This window comes from Lynx canadensis, chromosome B1 (assembly GCF_007474595.2).
Source record: "Lynx canadensis isolate LIC74 chromosome B1, mLynCan4.pri.v2, whole genome shotgun sequence".
In the NCBI taxonomy this organism is placed as follows: Eukaryota; Metazoa; Chordata; class Mammalia; order Carnivora; family Felidae; genus Lynx; species Lynx canadensis.
Window position 1 is genome coordinate 43,464,233 of NC_044306.2, and position 18,977 is coordinate 43,483,209.

Consider the following 18,977-nt stretch of genomic DNA (forward strand, 5'->3'; position numbering starts at 1 on the left):
AAATATAAGAGTCATTAAGTCATTTATTCAGCTACTTTTTAAAGATAATTTTAACAAGAGAAATAGCCTCTTAAAAGTTTTCAGTGCCTTAACTTTGTATTCTAGCAGAACAAGATTCTTTGTAACAGATAAATGTTCTGAAAGAGTCATCTTAATGGCACTCTAGAAATAAGTATAAGTGGAATCTTGTGAGGATCTTGAGAATTGTGCCCTCCAAAAATACCTTGTTACTAAACAAATATAATCAAAAATAAATGGAATAAGGCAGCATCAATAAATTTTTAAATCCACACAGCTTACAAAACAAGTAGAATTTAAATAATAGGAAATGTACAAAACTGACAGGAAGAGAAAAAAAATCCAAAAAGACATTATCTAGAGCTTCTAAAACTTTTCATACACAATATCCAAATGGTTGGGTTGAATTGTGTCTCCTTCCTTCCAACGTTATATGTGAATTCATTATCCCAGGACCTCAAAACATGACCTTATTTGGAGATAGGGTCCTTACAGAAGTAATAAAGTTAGGTCATTAGGTAGGCATTAACCAATCTGACTGATACCTTTATACAAAGGAGAAATTTAGGGGCACCTAGGTGGCTCGGTTGGTTGAGCATCTGACTGATTTTGGCTTAGGTCATGACCCCAGGGTTATAGGATCAAGCCCCACATAGGGCTCCTCTGCACTGACCAGGGAGCTTGCTTAAGATTCTCATTCTCTCTCTCTCTCTCTCTCTCTCTCTCTCTCTCTCTGTCCCTCTCCCACTTGTGTGCAGGTGCATGCTTTCTCTCTCTCTAAAATAAATAAATAAACAAACAAAAACACAAAGGGGAAGTTTAGACACAGACATACACAAAGGGGAATGCCTATGAAAATTCAGAAAAAGATTCCATCTATAAGCCAAGAAGAGAGACCTGGAGCAGATTATCCCTAACAGTCTTCAGAAAGAATCAACCCTGCTAACAACTTGATCTTGGACTTCTAGTCTCCTTTGTTGAACTGTGAAACAATACATTGTTGTTGTATAAGGCACATGGTTTGTGTTACCTTGTTATGCAAGCCCTAGCAAACTATTACACCAACTTTCAATAAAAAATTGTATGAAATGCAAAAGAACAGGATAAAATTACCAAAATCAGTAAAAAAGAAAACAAATAGATAATTATAACAAAGCTACAGGTAGTATGTATAATGACCATGACTAAAATGAGAAAAATATGGAGATTTTCAGAAGAGTAAAATATCTAATAAACAAACTGAAATTCTAGAGCAGAAAGAAATGTAATACCTTCTATTAAAAAGTCAATAAAAGGGGTTTGAGAGAAGATCAGACAGAGCAGAAGACAGGATTGGTGAACAGGAATATAATAGGTCAGTGGAAAATATTCAGATTGACAAAGTGAAATTAATACCAAAACAAAAATAAGAGAAGTGTGACCCATTAAAAATGTCTAACATTCATGTAATTTTGAAAACAGGAGAAAGATATAGAGACTATGAAAGAATATTAATTAAATATCAATAATTTATGCCTGGGGCACCTGGGTGGCTCAGCTGGCTTAGCATCCAACTCTTGATTTTGGCTCAAGTAGTGATCCCAGAGTCGTGAGATTGAGTCCTGCATTGGACTCAATGCTGGGCATGGAGCTTGCTTAAGATTCTCTCTCCCTCCACTGGGTGTTGTATGGAAACCAATTTGTCAATAAATTTCATAAAAAAAAATAAATAAATAAATAAAAAAAAATCAAAAAAAAAAAAAAAAAAGATTCTCTCTCCCTCTCCCTTTGCTCCACCCCCACTGGCTCCTGCACTCATGCTCTATAAATAAATAAATAAATAAATAAATAAATAAATAAAATCCATTAAAAAAAAGAAATAATATCTGAGATTTTCCAAAGCTTATGAAAGATGTCCACTCACACTCTCAAATACTCTATTAATCCAAAATAGAATGAATACAAAGAAAACAAACTAGGCATATCATACTCTAACAGCTAAAACAAAAAGACAAAAAAACATATATTTAAACAGCAACAAGAACGAAAGGGTGCTTTACTCTCAAAAGGCTTTTAAATAAAGTATGCATACTCCCACAGAAACAATGGATATGAGAAGACAATGGAATGGTATCTTTAAAGTGAAGAAAGAAAATGATATCCAACCAAAAGTCTATATCCAGCAAAAATATCCAGCAGATACACAGCGAAATAAACACATTTCCTCACAAGAGGAAATGACATAATTCACTGACAGCAAACCTACACTAAAAGAAACACTAAAAATAGTGTGTTTCTTTTTTAATGGGAAGTAAGTTGCTCCAAGATAGAATGATGAAAATGTATGACAATGAAAACCACGGGAAAAATAAGTATGTCAGTAAATTTAAGTGAATATCATTTGTTTTAAACAGTGATAGTAAATGCTATTCTCATTAAAAAAAAAAAAACATAGTTGTAAGATATATGACAATGGCATAAATGACAAAAAGAACATAAATGGAGTAAAGTTTCAAGGTCCTTGAGCTTTTCAGGGAGTGGCAAAAATACAAATTTAATGTAGCAGGTAAAAAATTAAAGACACATGTTATAATCACAAGGTTAACCATTAAAAGAATAAAAAAGAATACATCACTAATAGCCTAAAAAGATAAATTAGAATAATAATAACATCATGGATTATAAAAACAGAGGAAAGGGAAAATTAAGAAAGACCAAATAAATTTTAAAAATAATAATTACACACTTTTATATAAAAGAGAAGCATTTTAAATACAAAACACTGAAAATAAAAGGATTAAAAGTTATACCATGCAAACAATACCCTAAAGAAAGATAACTATACTAATAACAAGCAATATATAATGTAATTCCAAATGAATTACAAGAAATAAAGGGGGACACTTTATAATGATAAAAGCATCAATTTAAAAAAAGTTACAGTCTTAAACATTTTATGTACTTAATATTATATCTCCAAAATATATAAAATAGAAATTGATGGAACTAAAATAAATTATATACAATTCAAAAGCATATGTGGAGATTTTATAATTCTATCAGTTATAGAAAGGACCCAAGAGAACTACCAGTAAAGCCATAAAGATTTGGACAGCACAATCAACTAAATTTATCTGACGTATATACAATACTACATCCAATCACTGAAAAAGAAATATTCAAATGCACATATAACATCTTTCAAAATAGGTCATATGAAGAATAATAAAACAAATCTCATCAAATTTTGATAATCTAGCTCGTATTCATCGACAACCAACAATTAGAAAATTAACATAAAGAAACACCATTTGTCACAGTATTAAAATATGTTGAAAAACACTGAGAATAAATTTAAGAAAAGGTTTTCAAGACATCAAAAATAAAAACTTCTAAGCCTTACCGAAAGAAAAACTAAAATATATGGAAAGATACACCATGTACATGAATTGGAAGACTCAATATTGTTTAATTTCCCCTAATTTGATCTATAGATTCAATGAAAACTCAATAAAGTCATAGCAGGTCATTTGTGGATATAAACAAATTGAGCTTAGAATTGTCAAGACAAGAATATGAAAAAAATAAAGTTAGGAGTGCCCACACCAATTTATGTTAACTTATAAAGCTACAGTAATTAGGGTAGTGAAATATGGGCCAGAGTTTTGAAAAACAGTCCAATGGCACAGAATAGAGAATCCAGAGAGAGCCATAAATATATACTTATCTGACCCTCAGTAAAAACTGAAGGTGGCCACTATAATATGGTGAGGAAAAATGGTCTTCCGTACATGCTGCTTGGTGAATTCAGTATCCATATGGAAAAAAAACAATGAACTTTGACTTCTCTATCTCATGATAGAAAAAAAAAAAATCCAGATAGATCACAGACTAAATGGTAAAAGGAACATAAAGCTTCTACACAAAAGCACAGGAATATATTGTATAACCCTACAGTAGACAAAAATTTCTTAAATGCAAATAGCAATAAGAAGGAAATAAAGGATGAATAAATTGAGATTAATTGGTTAAGTTTTGAGACAATGGAGAAGACAAGCCACAGACTGGGAGAGAATATTTGTAAAAGACACATCTGATAAGGGACTGTTACCGAAAATATAGAAAGAACGCTTACAATTCAACAAAAAGAAAATGAACAATCTCATTAAAAAATGGGCAAAAGAGGGGCCCCTGGGTGGCTCAGTTGGTTAAGCGTCCAACTTCAGCTCAGGTTATGATCTTGTGGTTCGTGAGTTCGAGCCCCACATCAAGCTCTGTGCTGACAGCTTGGAGCCTGGAGCCTACTTTGGATTCTGTGTCTCCCTCTCTCTCTGCCTCTCTCTCTGTCTCTCAAAAATAAATAAACATTAAAAAAATTTTTTTAAATGGGCAAAAGAACTGAACCTAGGCATACCATAACTGAACCTCACCAAAGAAGATATACAAATGGCAGAAAAGCATATGAAAAGATATTCACATCATAAGTTATTAGTGAATCGTAAATTAAAATGAGATTTACTACTACACACCTATTACAATAGCCAAAATCCAGAATCCTGACAACACCAAATATTGGCAAGGATGTGGAGCAACAAGAACTCCCTTTCATTGCAGGCAGGCAGGAATGCAAAATGGTACAACCGCTTTGGAAGAAGTTTGGCAGTTTCCCACAAAATTAAATGTACTCTTAGCATATGATCCAGCAAACACATTCTTTGGTGTTTATCCAAAGGAGCTGAAAACTTATGTGCACACAAAAACCTACACATGGATGTTTGTAGCAGCTTTATTCATAATTGCCAAAACTTGTAAGCAAACAAGATGTTATCAGTAAGTGAATGGATAAACTGTGGTACATCCTGACAATGCAATATTATTCAGCATTAAAAAGAAATGAGCTATCAAGCCATGAAAAGACATGGAGGAAACTTAAGTGAATGTTACTAAGTGGAAGAAGACAATATGGAAAGGCTATTTATTATATGATTCCAACTATAGAACATTCTGGAAAAGGGAAAACTAAGGAGATAGTGAAAAGATCAGTGATTGTCAGGGGTTAAGGGGGAGGGAAGGATGCCAAGGCTGCCTTCAGCTCAAAGACACTGCCAATGGTTCCTTTGCCACAAGATCCCCATAGGCAGTTTATATCATGGCAATTTGTGTGTTCTCTGAGGTCAGGTGGAGAAATACTCCAGAAAGCTGTAATAGAGTCTTGTGAAACAGAAACTAATCAATGCAATGATTACTCCATCAAATGTACAGGTCTCACTGATCTGCAAGAGAACAGAATTGTACAGTGTGTACATCAAGGAGTGAGACTCTTGAGGGCCATCTAAGAATTCTGTCTAATACAATCGAATACAAATGTATATATAGATGTAAAGAAATATATCAAGTACACAGGCATGGTTATCATCAGATGGAAGAGGGAAATGGGAATGGGGGCTATAGGAATAAAGGAGAAAGTATAACAATAAGGGGCTTGATGGGACCATTAATCATAGCACACTATGAAATTGGAGTATATATCTGCACTTGAAGTCCAAAAAATTCCTCTATATAGTATTTCCAGAAACACTACATTTGAATCAAATTAATCACAGAAATTGACCTATAAATCCCTCTTAAGAACATATTACATCATTGCTGGAATGAATTGGATGACATTCTGTAGCATGTTAATAATTCTTCCTAACTAAGCAAAAATTAATGAATTTCCCACTTTCACTGTTTTATATGGGGGGCACTGGAGGGGAGGCTGTGAGGATCTCAAAGATATTCTGGGCCATATTTTATATGTGGACATGTCTTCTTTAGTTTGCTCTATTAGCAAAACTTTCAGTTGCAGGAAGAATGACAAAGATTTTTTATGTTGTTCACTTTGTTCTTGTGGAAGGAATTACACATACCACCATCATTCACAAAATTCATTTAACATAGAACTAGGGGTCTGGTGGTTATGGTGGGGAAAAAAAGTATGCAAACATTATTATGTAAATAAAACCAAGCAACACGAAAACACTATACCACCCCTATAAGATACTAGGACACAGACATTGAAGAATATTAATAAAAATCAAGTTCCAAGGGGTTGTAAAGAGCAGCTTCCATTGGCATAAATTTGGTGTGTTAGAAAATATCCTGAGACTCCACCTTACTGTCAAATTCCTCTCAAATAGCCTTGACTCAGTCAATTCATGCTTCAGGAGGAATCATTACTACAGCAACATTTGTTATTGATATATGTTTCTAGGGCAAAATGTTTGTATCATGATACTTTTTTGCCCAGAAACCAAAGAAGAAAAAAGGAAAAGCATTTAGTAGGACTTCTTTCTTTGACCACTAAACTAAGTAGGCCTTTTTGTGTGTGTGTAATGTATGGTAATGAGTGTTCTCTTTGATCAAATCATGTGAAGATTTGGAACAACAGGCCTAGGCTGCCTTTAATTCCTCTACCTAACTCAAAGAAGTCATTTGAGACACTAAGAAATATGTAAAAAAAATTCATTCCTAAATAGACCCTGGGATGTGTTTAGGGTTGCCAGGCATCCTGTATGTATAGACATGTCCTGAGTTTAATGATTTTTACCCTGTGCCCTGTATTGAGTTTGTCAGAACACCCGAAATATTCTGTATTCATGTTTTTTCAGTACATTACAAAACTTTGCTAGTCAAAGCTCTTTTCCACCAGAGTAACTGGTGCTTAAATAATTTAAATGGCAACTTGAGCTAAAAATCATACCTTCAGAAATAAAGACCGATATTATCCCTCAACTCTCCCTATAGGTTTGTCTGAGGGAAATCCAAAATGAGAGACGGAGAATTAAAAGTACTTATTTCTGGGGGCACCTGGGTGGCTCAGTCAGTTGGGCGTCTGACTTTGACTCGGGTCATGATCTCTTGGTTCATGAGTTCGAGCCCCGCATCAGGCTCTGTGCTGACAGCTCGGAGCCTGGAGCCTGTTTCAGATACTGTGACTCCCTCTCTCTCTGCCTCTTCCCTGCTCATGCTGTCTCTCTTTCTCTCTCAAAAGTAAATAAAGATTTTTTTAAAACAACTTTAAGTACTTATTTTTCATATTCACGAAAGGGAAAGGCTCTTCTTTGGCCAAAGTCCCAAGTCATGAACAAGTAACTACAATTAGAGAGAACTTCTGGTCAGAGCACACAATCAGAAGCACACAATCAGCCAGTCACCAACAGCCACACTCAAATAACTAGCTTCTGAAGGTTAACAAAGCAGTAACAGCCCCAGCTTCTAGATAAGTTTAAGTGCCTCACTCCACTGAGGAGGATTCTGAAAGTGAGATGGTCAACAAGCAGCCTTACTCCGACAACCACTAACACAGTTGAAAACATGTCAATACCTAAGCACTCTCCCTTCTGAAATCTCACTAATCTCTGAACACCAGGCTTCCCAAAACCTTATGTAAGATTAGCTCTGGGTTTCTGCAGGAAGACTGTGTTTACTACAACAGGCTAACTGGAAGTTCATTATTTTTTTGAATCACATATCTAGTTGAACTTACTGTTTATTTTCCAACTTTGCAACCCTTTCAATGGTTCAACTTGTTCATGATTAGTTATGAGTCTGGACTTGTACAGATGCACTGACCCAGCTGCAAGATGATCAAATTCAGTATTTTCGATTCCTTTTGAAATATTTTGGACTATTGTCTATTTCTTGTGTACATTTAAATTCCAAATGCCAAAATTCTAAACAGTTTTATCAACCGAGGAAAAAGTCCTTTTGAAGCTCTTTGTACAGTATGCAATTGTTCTTTTATATAAAAATGGTGGGAATTCAAATATAAGGCAACATATATTAACAACTAAACAAAAGAGATGAGTCATTTCTTCATACAGTACCAAAAAAGGTGATACAACATTTTTTTTGGATTGAAAAAAATTTAGAAGATCTAAGAATTGCAATAGACACTGCAATGGTTTTTCACATAGCATATCACCAGTCTTTCTACTTAAATGACTATTTGAATGTACAACTGCCAGAAGTATTTCTGATTCTAAAATTGCAAGCAAAATTTCAGGTATTGAAATTGTCTATTTCTTGTGTACATTTAAATTCCAAATGCCAAAATTCTAAACAGTTTTATCAACCGAGGAAAAAGTCCTTTTGAAGCTCTTTGTACAGTATGCAATTGTTCTTTTATATAAAAATGGTGGGAATTCAAATATAAGGCAACATATATTAACAACTAAACAAAAGAGATGAGTCATTTCTTCATACAGTACCAAAAAAGGTGATACAACATTTTTTTTGGATTGAAAAAAATTTAGAAGATCTAAGAATTGCAATAGACACTGCAATGGTTTTTCACATAGCATATCACCAGTCTTTCTACTTAAATGACTATTTGAATGTACAACTGCCAGAAGTATTTCTGATTCTAAAATTGCAAGCAAAATTTCAGGTATCCAATTGAAATCCACTGCAATAATTAAAGAATGCAATGGCTCTCTTTGCAACTACAGAAATCATCATAGATCTTAGGTCTACACATGTCAATTTTTAGGGAACACCATAAGAGTAGGAGACTTTCACACCCCACTTATAGCAATGAACAGATCACCTAAGCAGAAAAATCAATCAATAAACAATGGCTTAGAATGACACACTGGACCACATGGACTTAACAGATACATTCAGAGCATTTCATCCTAAAGCAGCAGAATACCATCTTCTCCAGTGCACATGGAATGTTCTCCAGAATAGATCACATAGTGGGACTCAAATTCGCCCTTAACAAGTACAAAAAGATCGAGATCATACCATGCATATTTTCAGACCACAACACTATGAAACTTGAAATCAACCACAAGAAAAAATCTAGAAAGATAACAAATACTTGGAGACTAAAGACCATCCTATTAAAGAATGAATGAGCTAACCAAGATGGTAAAGAGGAAATTAAACAGTATATGGAAGCCAATGAAAATTATAACACCATAGCCCAAAGTCTCTGGGATGCAGCAAAGGTGGTCATAAGAGGGCAGTATATAGCAATCCAGGCCTTCCTAAAGAAGAAAGAAAGGTCTCAGATACACAACCTAACCTTACACTTCAAAGAGCTGGGAAAAGAGCAACAAATGAAACCCAAAACCAGCAGAAGACAGGAAATAATAAAGATAAGAGCAGAAATCAATGCTATTGAAACCAAAAAAAAGAAAAAAAAAACAGTAGAACAGATCAATGACACCAGAAGCTGGTTCTTTGAAAGAATTAACAAAATTGATAAACCCCTAGCCAGTTTGATCAAAAAGAAAAAGGAAAGGACCCAAATAAATAAAATCAAGAATGAAAGAGATCACAACAATCACAGCAGAAATACAAACAATAATAAGAGAATATTGGGGCGCCTGGGTGGCGCAGTCGGTTGAGCGTCCGACTTCAGCCAGGTCACGATCTCGCGGTGCGTGAGTTCGAGCCCCGCATCAGGCTCTGGGCTGATGGCTCAGAGCCTGGAGCCTGTTTCCGATTCTGTGTCTCCCTCTCTCTCTGCCCCTCCCCCGTTCATGCTCTGTCTCTCTCTGTCCCAAAAATAAATAAAAAAACGTTGAAAAAAAATTTAAAAAAAAAAATAATAATAATAATAAGAGAATATTATGAGCAATTATATGCAAATAAATGGGCAATCTGGAAGAAATGGACAAATTTCTAGAAACATATACACTACCAAAGCTGAAACAGGAAGAAATAGAAAATCTGAATAGACCCATTACCAGTAAAGAAATCGAATTAGTAATCAAAAATCTCCTAAGAAACAAGAGCCCAGGGCAGGTTGGCTTTCCAGGGGAATTCTGGAAAAATTTAAAGAACATTTAAAGAACATTTAAACACCAAACATTTAAAGAAGAGTTAACACCTATTCTCTTGAGGCTATTCCAAAAAAAAAAAAAAAAAAGGAATACTTCCAAACACTTTCTATGAAGCCAGCATTACCTTGATTTCAAAACCACACAAAGACCCCACTAAAAAGGAGAACTACAGACCAATTTCCCTGGAGAAAATGGATGCAAAAATCCTTAACAAGATGCTAGCCAACCAGATCCAACAATACATTAAAAATATTATTCACCACGACCAAGTGTGATTTATGCGTGAGATGCAGGGCTGATTCAATATCCATAAAACAATCAGTGTGATACATCACATCAATAAAAGAAAGGCCAAAAATCACATGATCCTCTCAATAGATGCAGAGAAAGCATTGGACAAAATACAGCATCCTTTCTTGATAAAATCCCTCAAGAAAGTAGGTATGGAAGGATAGTATCTCAAGATCATAAAAGCCATGTACGAAAGACTCACCACTAATATCATTCTCAATGGGGAAAAACTGAGAGCTTTCCCCCTAAGGTCAGGAACAAGACAGGGATGTCCATTCTCGCCACTGTTATTCAACATAGTGCAAGTCTTAGCCTCAGCAATCAGACAACACAAAGAAATAAAAGGCACCCAAATCTGCCAGGAGGAAGTCAAACTTTCACTCTCATGGATGACATAATACTCTATGAGGAAAAACCCAAAAGATTCCTCCAAAAAACTGCTACAACTGATACATGAATTCCACAAAGTCACAGGATATAAAATCAATGCACAGAAATTGTTTGCATTCCTATACACCAATAATGAAGCAACAGAAAGAGTAATCAAGGAATTGATCCCATTTACAATTGCACCAAAAAACATGAAATACCTAGGAATGAATCTAAACAAAGAGGTGAAAAATCTATACACTATAGAAAGCTTATGAAAGAAATTGAAGAAGACACCAAAAAAATGAAAAAATATTCCATGCTCCTGAATAGGAAGAACAAATATTATTAAGATGTCAATACTACCCAAAGCAATCTACATATTCAATGAAATACCTATCAAAATAACACCAGCATTCTTCACAGAGCTAGAACAAACAGCCCTAACATTTGTATGGAACCACAAAAGACCCCAAACACCCAAGCAATCTTGAAAAAGAAAACCAAAGCTGGGGGCATCACAATCCCAGACTTCAAGTTGTATTACAAACTGTAATCATCAAGACAGTATGGTACTGGCATAAAAACAGACACGCAGATCAATGGAACAGAATACAGAACCCAGAAATGGACCCACAAACGTATGGCCAACTAATCTTTGACAAAGCAAGAAAGAATATCAAATGGAATAAAGACAGTCTCGTCAGCAAGTGGTGCTGGGAAAACTGGACAGCGACATGCAGAAAAATGAACCTGGAACACTTTCTTACACCATACACAAAAAATAAACTCAAAATGATGAAAGACCTAAACGTAAGACAGGAAGTATCAAGATCCTAGAGGCAAAACCCTCTTTGACCTTGGCCGCAGCAGCTTCTTACTCAATATGTCTCCAGAGGCAGGGGAAACAAAAGCAAAAATTAACTATTGGGACCTCATCAAAATAAAACGCTTCTGCACAGTGAAGGAAACAATCAGCAAAACTAAAAGGCAACCAATGGAATGGGGGAAGATATTTGCAAATGACATATCAGATAAAGGGTTAGTATCCAAAATCTATAAAGAACTTATCCAACTCAACACCCAAAAAACAAATGATCCAGTGAAGAAATGGGCAAAAGACATGAATAGACACTTCTCCAAAGAAGACATCCAGATGGCCAACTGATACATGAAAAAATGCTCAGCACCATTCACCATCAGGGAAATACAAATCCAAACCAGAACCTCACACCTGTCAGAATGGCTAAAATTAACAACTCAGGAAACAACAGATGTTGGTGAGAATGCAGAGAAAGAGGATCTCTTTTGCACTGCTTGTGGGAATGAAAACTGGTGCAGCCACTCTGGAAAACAGTATGGAGGTTCCTCAAAATATTAAAAATAGAACTATCCTACAACCCAGCAATTGCACTGCTAGGTAGTTATCCAAGGGATACAGGTATGCTGCTTTGAAGGCACACATGCACCCCAATGTTTATAACAGCACTATCAACAATAGCCAAAGTATGGAAAGAGCCCAAATGTTCATCAACAGATGAAGGATACAGAAGAAGTGATATATATATATAATGGAATATTACTCAGCAATCAAAAAGAATGAAATCTTGCCATTTGCAACTACGTGGATGGAACTAGAGGGTATTATGCTAAGTGAAATTAGAGAAAAACAAATATCATATGACTTCACTCATATGAGGACTTTAAGATACAAAACAGATGAACATGAGGAAAGGGAAGCAAAAATAATATAAAACAGGGAGGGGGACAAAACATAAGAGACTTAAATATAGAGGACAAAGAGAGGGTTACTGGAGAGGTTGTGGGAGGGGGGATGGGCTAAATGTGTAAGAGGCATTAAGGAATCTACTCCTGAAATCATTGTTGCACTATATGCTAACTAACTTGGACGTAAATTTAAAAAATAAATAAATTATACGAACAAAAGGTATCCCTCTGTTGCCAAGTATGTTCTTAAAGGGGAAAACATGCCTTATGAACAAGAAAAGAAATTCCAACTTGAAGTGGATAATTAGTATGGTACTTGCTCTATCTTTTGAAAGAGTTTTAATACCTTGAAGAATTCTGTTCTTTTATCTGGATACTACTAAATAGTTTTCCAGTATGGGAAGAAATGGAAGCATCATGTGCAATGTTGGAGAAGATAATAAAATTTAGTGACAATATTCTGGTTTTGTCAATAGACATTTTAAAGAATGCAAAAGCAAGCTAACAAGAGCAATGATTAGAGTTGTTAACTTCACAATGCTAATCTCCAGTGTGTGTGTGGGTGTGTGTGTTTACCAACAAATGTTCAATGGGAAAAAGAATGAAATAAATTGGATGCGACCAACTGCAGAAACTATGTTACAATTAAATGGAATAACTGCAAATCATTTTAGAAGCAAATTCTTCAGAACAAGGAACTACTGCTAAGGCAAGTCAAATCATCAGGGAAATACAATTTAAGAAAAAGGTATATAAATAATTTAGATACTGAGAAAGATGAAATAAAATGGAGTCATTTATGTCAAGGGGTATTAAAATGGATCCAGGAGGCCATTAAGAAAATGAAACTCAGGCGTGTCTTCACATGGTGTGAACTTTTGACTAGGCCAAACCTATGAATCGGGCCAAACTGCAAATATTCCAACAACTCAGCCCAAACACTCATTACAGGAAGAGATTTTTCTTAGTGATAGTCTTAGCAACTAATTATATTCAGACAAGATTAGTTTTCCATCAACATTGCTCAAAATTCTTTGTAAACAACTATACAAGCACCCCCTTTTGTCTTACTTTTGTTGCCTGGGGGAACACAATTTGGGTTGCTATGGAATCTGTGCTTCCTGAATTGCAATTCTGAGAGCCCAAATAAATATTTTAATTTCAGTTCCACCTCTTTTTTAGTCAAAAATACTTAAAATTTGTTTCAGATGAACAAAAAATAACTTTTAGTATTTATAATTATATAGTATGCCCCATGAAATATTTTTTTATCTTTATATACATATGCATAGGCAATTAGAAACATTCAAAATTAATTGAGTACCCCCATGTTCTTATTTCTTAAATCTGGGAGCTCTCTATGTGTCTTCTAGGCATTCTTACTTTTGCAGGTCCTACCTCATATTATACTGAATATATTAAAATACAATCACACCCCACATTAGGAATAGTTTACTGTTGCAAAAATATTAAAAGGAAGCTTTTAAGACTGTTATCGTCAAAAGAAACACACTGAAATTCCATTTTATTAAATAATTTTTTTTAAATGCTAGATATTGGACAAGTCAACTATTGTCTTTGATATTGATATTGACAATATCAAAGACTTCTCAGTGATAAGTAATAGAGAGGGTTGGTATTATTCATTTCAGGAAAAAGTGAATTAAACAAAAAGTCCAATGGAACCCCTTCTTTCCAATCAGAAAAAAAAAAAAAAAGCTGGAGTAGCACTCATATACCTTGCATAGCTAAGAATTCGCTTGGTGGGTAGGGGCTGGGGACTGAGTGGTAAAAAAAGAAAAAAGAAAAGAAAAGAAAAAACAAACCTAGTTACTAAAGAAAGAAAATGTAAAGAGTATATGGGAGGAGAGGCTACCTTCAGAGAACTGGGAGAAATGGGGGAGGGAGAAACCTGATACAGTGTATCCTCATGTGAAACAGAGGGAAGGTTTTCAAAAAACCACTAAAAGATAAAAATAAATTTGGAGACCACAATTATGACTAGTATTAGATTATCCTATAGTATAGAAGGAACCATGTGAGAAACAGATTTTCCTGAGGAATTAGAGAAGGAGTATGTACCAATATCCAAGCTCAGACTGTTAAACCTATGTGCTAATTGCTATATAAGCCATCTATAGGCTAATTACCAGATCACCTTTCAGTCTCACTGACTCTGAAACCTGAGGCAAATAAACTGGAGGAAATCACCTGGGCTAGGACTAGCACTGGGGGACCAGAAAACTCAATAACAAACAAACAAAAAACTACTTCAATGCAATATTTAAGACATCAAAATTAGTGCAAAAAAAAAAAAAATCATGATGAACAAGTTATCAAAGTTTTAAATCAAGACAGAATCTGACCCTGACTCACCTCGCTCACCTTACCTTAATCCCGGTCCTGGAGGAATCTGTTTTTTGCCATTCCCTTACATTTTCTGCCTGAGTCAGGCACTTTGCCAGCTTCTCCCTGGCCCTGGCCATGGTAGATCCCACCCTTAAAATCCTTCATCTTCCACAGAAACACACACACACACATATAAAGTCACACACATTCATACACTTCAAAATGTTCCTTGTTGTGAACCCTGCTCCAGCCATCAGCTCTGCCTCCAAGAATTGAGTTCCTGCCTCCATTCAGCAACTCTGGTCTTAATATTAAAGGCAACTTAGCCCAATTTATGATATAAAAATATTTCTCAATTACATTATTTTCTGGATCTGTTTTTGCATCAGATGATGAAATCTTTTCAGGAATTGTGGTTTCCAGAAATGTTTTATCGGGATCTAAAACAAAAATAAGCAAAGTTATTTTGATATACCTGTAATCCTACATTGTCCATATCCAATTCCACATTTGTTTCTCTATTTTTTGCAGAGGAAAGATAATACTGAATTCAAGAGTGACCTGCAATTTTCAGTGAAGCAGGTGAAGGACAGCAGTCACCAAATCAGAACATCATTGACAAATAGCTTCTTTATGGCGATGCGACTATTTCTAGAATAGCAAAATTTTGTACGTGGAAGACCCCTTATTCCATTTGTGTCCGTTTTACATAAAGAATACCCAGAGACGTGAAAAGATTTTCTGCCTGGAGTCTGCCTCTGCTTTCTTGGCCACAGGCTCCCAAGCGAGGGGCAAGAAGAAAGTGGGTAGGGAGAGTGCGGGGCTGGGATAAGGTCTGGGTCTGGGGCCTGGACCAAAAATGACAGCCCCCTAAGCGAACACAATCCCTCCGGGGGCTGATGGCGAGGGGGAACAAGTATCTAGACTTACGGGGGTCTGCGTGCAGCTCTCCAAGTCGGGTGAGAAGGACCAGAAGAAGGAACATGGCTCCGCTGTCTTGGAGCCCGGCTGGCGGTGTAACAGCAGTTGAAGCGTTGAGGAAGGTGGAGGCCCAGCTCGCGCAGGGCGCCTCCGGGGAAGCGCACGGGGCGCCTCAGGGAGGAGCTCAAGGGAGAGGTCGACTGGGGGCTCTCGCTCTCCCCGTGCCCCTGGAGGTGGCATAGCTAGGACGGTAATGGTAACGTGCAGCGAGCGGGCCGACCGGGGAGGGCTCAAGGCCGGACTGTCAAGACCCACAGACATTGGGTTTATTAAGGAAGGAAAGGCTGTGAAATTTTCAATTCCCAGATTAGGGTGGTGCCTGGTAAGGCTTTTGTTTATATCTTGTACTTAGTCCAACGACTTCTGAAGTAATTTCTAGTTACAGTGAGGAGAAAGAGCAAAGATAAAAATGCTCAAGTTACTGATAACAAACAGTCCTCTATTATTATATTTACATATCATCCAAACAGGCAAAATGCTTGTATTTGCAAAAACTGCTGCAAACACTGTGACTTTTATAAATTTAAGTTCGTTGGATAAGCCATTATGGGACAGCTGTTGAATGCAGACCTCATACAATCCCTCCTCAGTCTCTTCCAATCATCTTTAATATCCCAAATTATTTTTTTTTAATTTTTTTTTAACGTTTATTTATTTTTGGGACAGAGAGAGACAGAGCATGAACGGGGGGAGGGGCAGAGAGAGAGGGAGACACAGAATTGGAAACAGGCTCCAGGCTCTGAGCCATCAGCCCAGAGCCCGACGCGGGGCTCGAACTCACGGACCGCGAGATCGTGACCTGGCTGAAGTCGGATGCTTAACCGACTGCGCCACCCAGGCGCCCCTAATATCCCAAATTATTATTGCTACACTCTGTGTAATCCTGTGCCCCTAGTTTTTACTACTTTAATTAGACATTATTGCATTCTGCCTTTATAAGGAGCAAGAATAGTTTGATTTTTGAAGTCTATAGGCATTCTTTTCTTCACAGATCCTAGCCCACATCATAGTAAAAAATTAAAATACAGCCACACCCCACATTAACTATAATATTGCTTTAATAAATGCCAAAATCATGATTATAAATTTGATTTGAAATTGCTTGGCTGTCCCCAAAACTAAAGTTATTTGCAGAATATAACAGTAACAAATACCAAGTGGCCCAGAAATAAAGTCACAATAGATGGAATAATAGCAGAATGGATATATACCCTTTAATGAATTAGGAACTTGTACTATCAGATTGACAAACTCTCCTAGAAAAGAATAAGAAAGAATTGAAAAGTAGAAAATACAAAAATAAAATTGAGATAAGAAGAATAGAAGTAGAACTGTCACTATCCAGATAATAGCATTTAAAAAGTTAGAAGGAAATATTAAAAGGGATAAAAGAAAAGTTTCTCTCGATTTAAAAAATAAAAGAATGACCTTAGAAAGAACCCATATATTAACAACTGGGCATTGAAGGAAAAACAAATCTGAAATTTAAAATGACAACAAGAGAAAATTCTGAAATCTACAAGAGGAAAAAACAGATCATTCATCAAGGAACAAGAACGTGACATTAAGAGACTTACTGGATTGATGAAATCAGTAGGTTATTAAAGTGTGGGCTGACAGGAACTTTGAATTATTATTCAGAACACAATTTAAAATTTATTTGTAAGTATGTAAGTTCAAGGAAGTTTTGACATAAAGAAATGATAAGGGAAATAGGAGATACTGTTAAATGACATCAGAAGTAATAGTAACCAAATGTCCACCATCACCACTGTTATTCAACATAATGTTGGAAGTCTTAACCTCAGCAATCAGACAACACAAAGAAATAAAAGGCACCCAAATCTGCCAGGAGGAAGTCAAACTTTCACTCTCACAGATGACATGATACTCTATATTCAAAACCCAAAAGAGTCCTCCAAAAAACTGCTACAACTGATACATGAATTCCACAAAGTCACAGGATATAAAATCAATGCACAGAAATTGTTTGCATTCCTATACACCAATAATGAAGCAACAGAAAGAGAAATCAAGGAATTGATCCCATTTACAATTGCACCAAAAAACATGAAATACCTAGGAATGAATCTAAACAAAGAGGTGAAAAATCTATACACTGGAAACTATAGAAAGTTTATGAAAGAAATTGAAGAAGACACCAAAAAAAATGGAAAAATATTCCATGCTCCTGGATAGGAAGAACAAATATTATTAAAATGTCAATACTACCCAAAGCAGTCTACATATTCAATGCAACACCTATCAAAATAACACCAGCAATCTTCACAGAGCTAGAACAAACTAACCCTAACATTTGTATAGAATCACGAAAGACCCGAATAGCCAAAGCAATCTTGAAAAGAAAACCAAAGCTGGAGGCATCACAATTCCGGACTTCAAGCTATATACAAAGCTGTAATCATCAAGACAGTATGGTACTGGCACAAGAACAGACACTCAGATCAGTGGAACAGAATAGAGAACCCAGAAATGGACCCACAAAGGTATAGCCAACTGATCTTTGACAAAGCAGAAAAGAATATCAAATGGAATAAAGACAGTCTCTTCAGCAAGTGGTGCTGGAAAAACTGGACAGTGACATGCAGAAGAATGAACCTGGACCACTTTCTTACACCAGACACAAAAAAATAAACTCAAAATGGATAAAAGACCTAAATGTAAGACAGAAATCCATCAAAATCCTAGAGGAGAAAATAGGCAACAACCTCTTTGACATCAACCACAGCAACTTTTTACTTGACATGTCCCTTGACAGAGGCAAGGGAAACAAAAGCAAAGATTAACTATTGGGACCTCATCAAGATTAAAAAAAACAAAACAAAACAAAACAAAACAAAAACCTTTTGCACAGTGAAGGAAACAATCAGCAAAACTAAAAGGCAATCGATGGAATGGGAAAAGATATTTGCAATGACATATCAGATAAAGGGTTAGTATCCAAAATCTAAAAAGAACTTATCAACCCTCAAAAAAACAAATAATCCAGTGAAGAAATGGGCAAAAGGCATGAATATACACTTCTCCAAAGAAGACATCCAGATGGCAAACAGACACATGAAAAGACCTCAGCATCACTGATCATCAGGGAAATACAAATCAAAACCACAATGAGATACCACCTCGCATCTGTCAGAATGGCTAAAATAAACCACTTAGGAAACAACAGATGTTGGCAAGGATGTGGAGAAAGAGGATCTCTTTAGCACTGCTGGTGGGAATGCAAACTGGTGCAGCCACTCGAAAACAGTATGGAGGTTCCTCAAAAACTTAAAAATAGAACTACCCTATGACCCAGCAATTGCACTACTAGGTATTTATTCAAAGGATACAGGAGTACTGTTTCGAAGGGGCACATGCACCCCAATGTTTATAGCAGCTCTATTGACAATAGCCAGAGTATAG

At 36.0% G+C, this 18,977-nt stretch overlaps 1 protein-coding gene across 1 annotated transcript in view; it reads right to left on the bottom strand.

Moving 5' to 3' along the window:
- LOC115512949 (disintegrin and metalloproteinase domain-containing protein 5-like) overlaps positions 1–15,555 on the bottom strand; it is a 130,587-nt gene extending 115,032 nt beyond the window's left edge. Inside the window, exons 1-2 of the mRNA XM_030314464.1 lie at positions 15,501–15,555; positions 14,931–15,010 (exon numbers count right to left, since the gene is read on the bottom strand). Coding sequence (XP_030170324.1) covers positions 14,931–15,010; positions 15,501–15,555 — 135 coding nt within the window. The remainder of the gene's footprint in view (positions 1–14,930; positions 15,011–15,500) is intronic.
- Between the last annotated feature and the right edge of the window lie 3,422 nt (positions 15,556–18,977).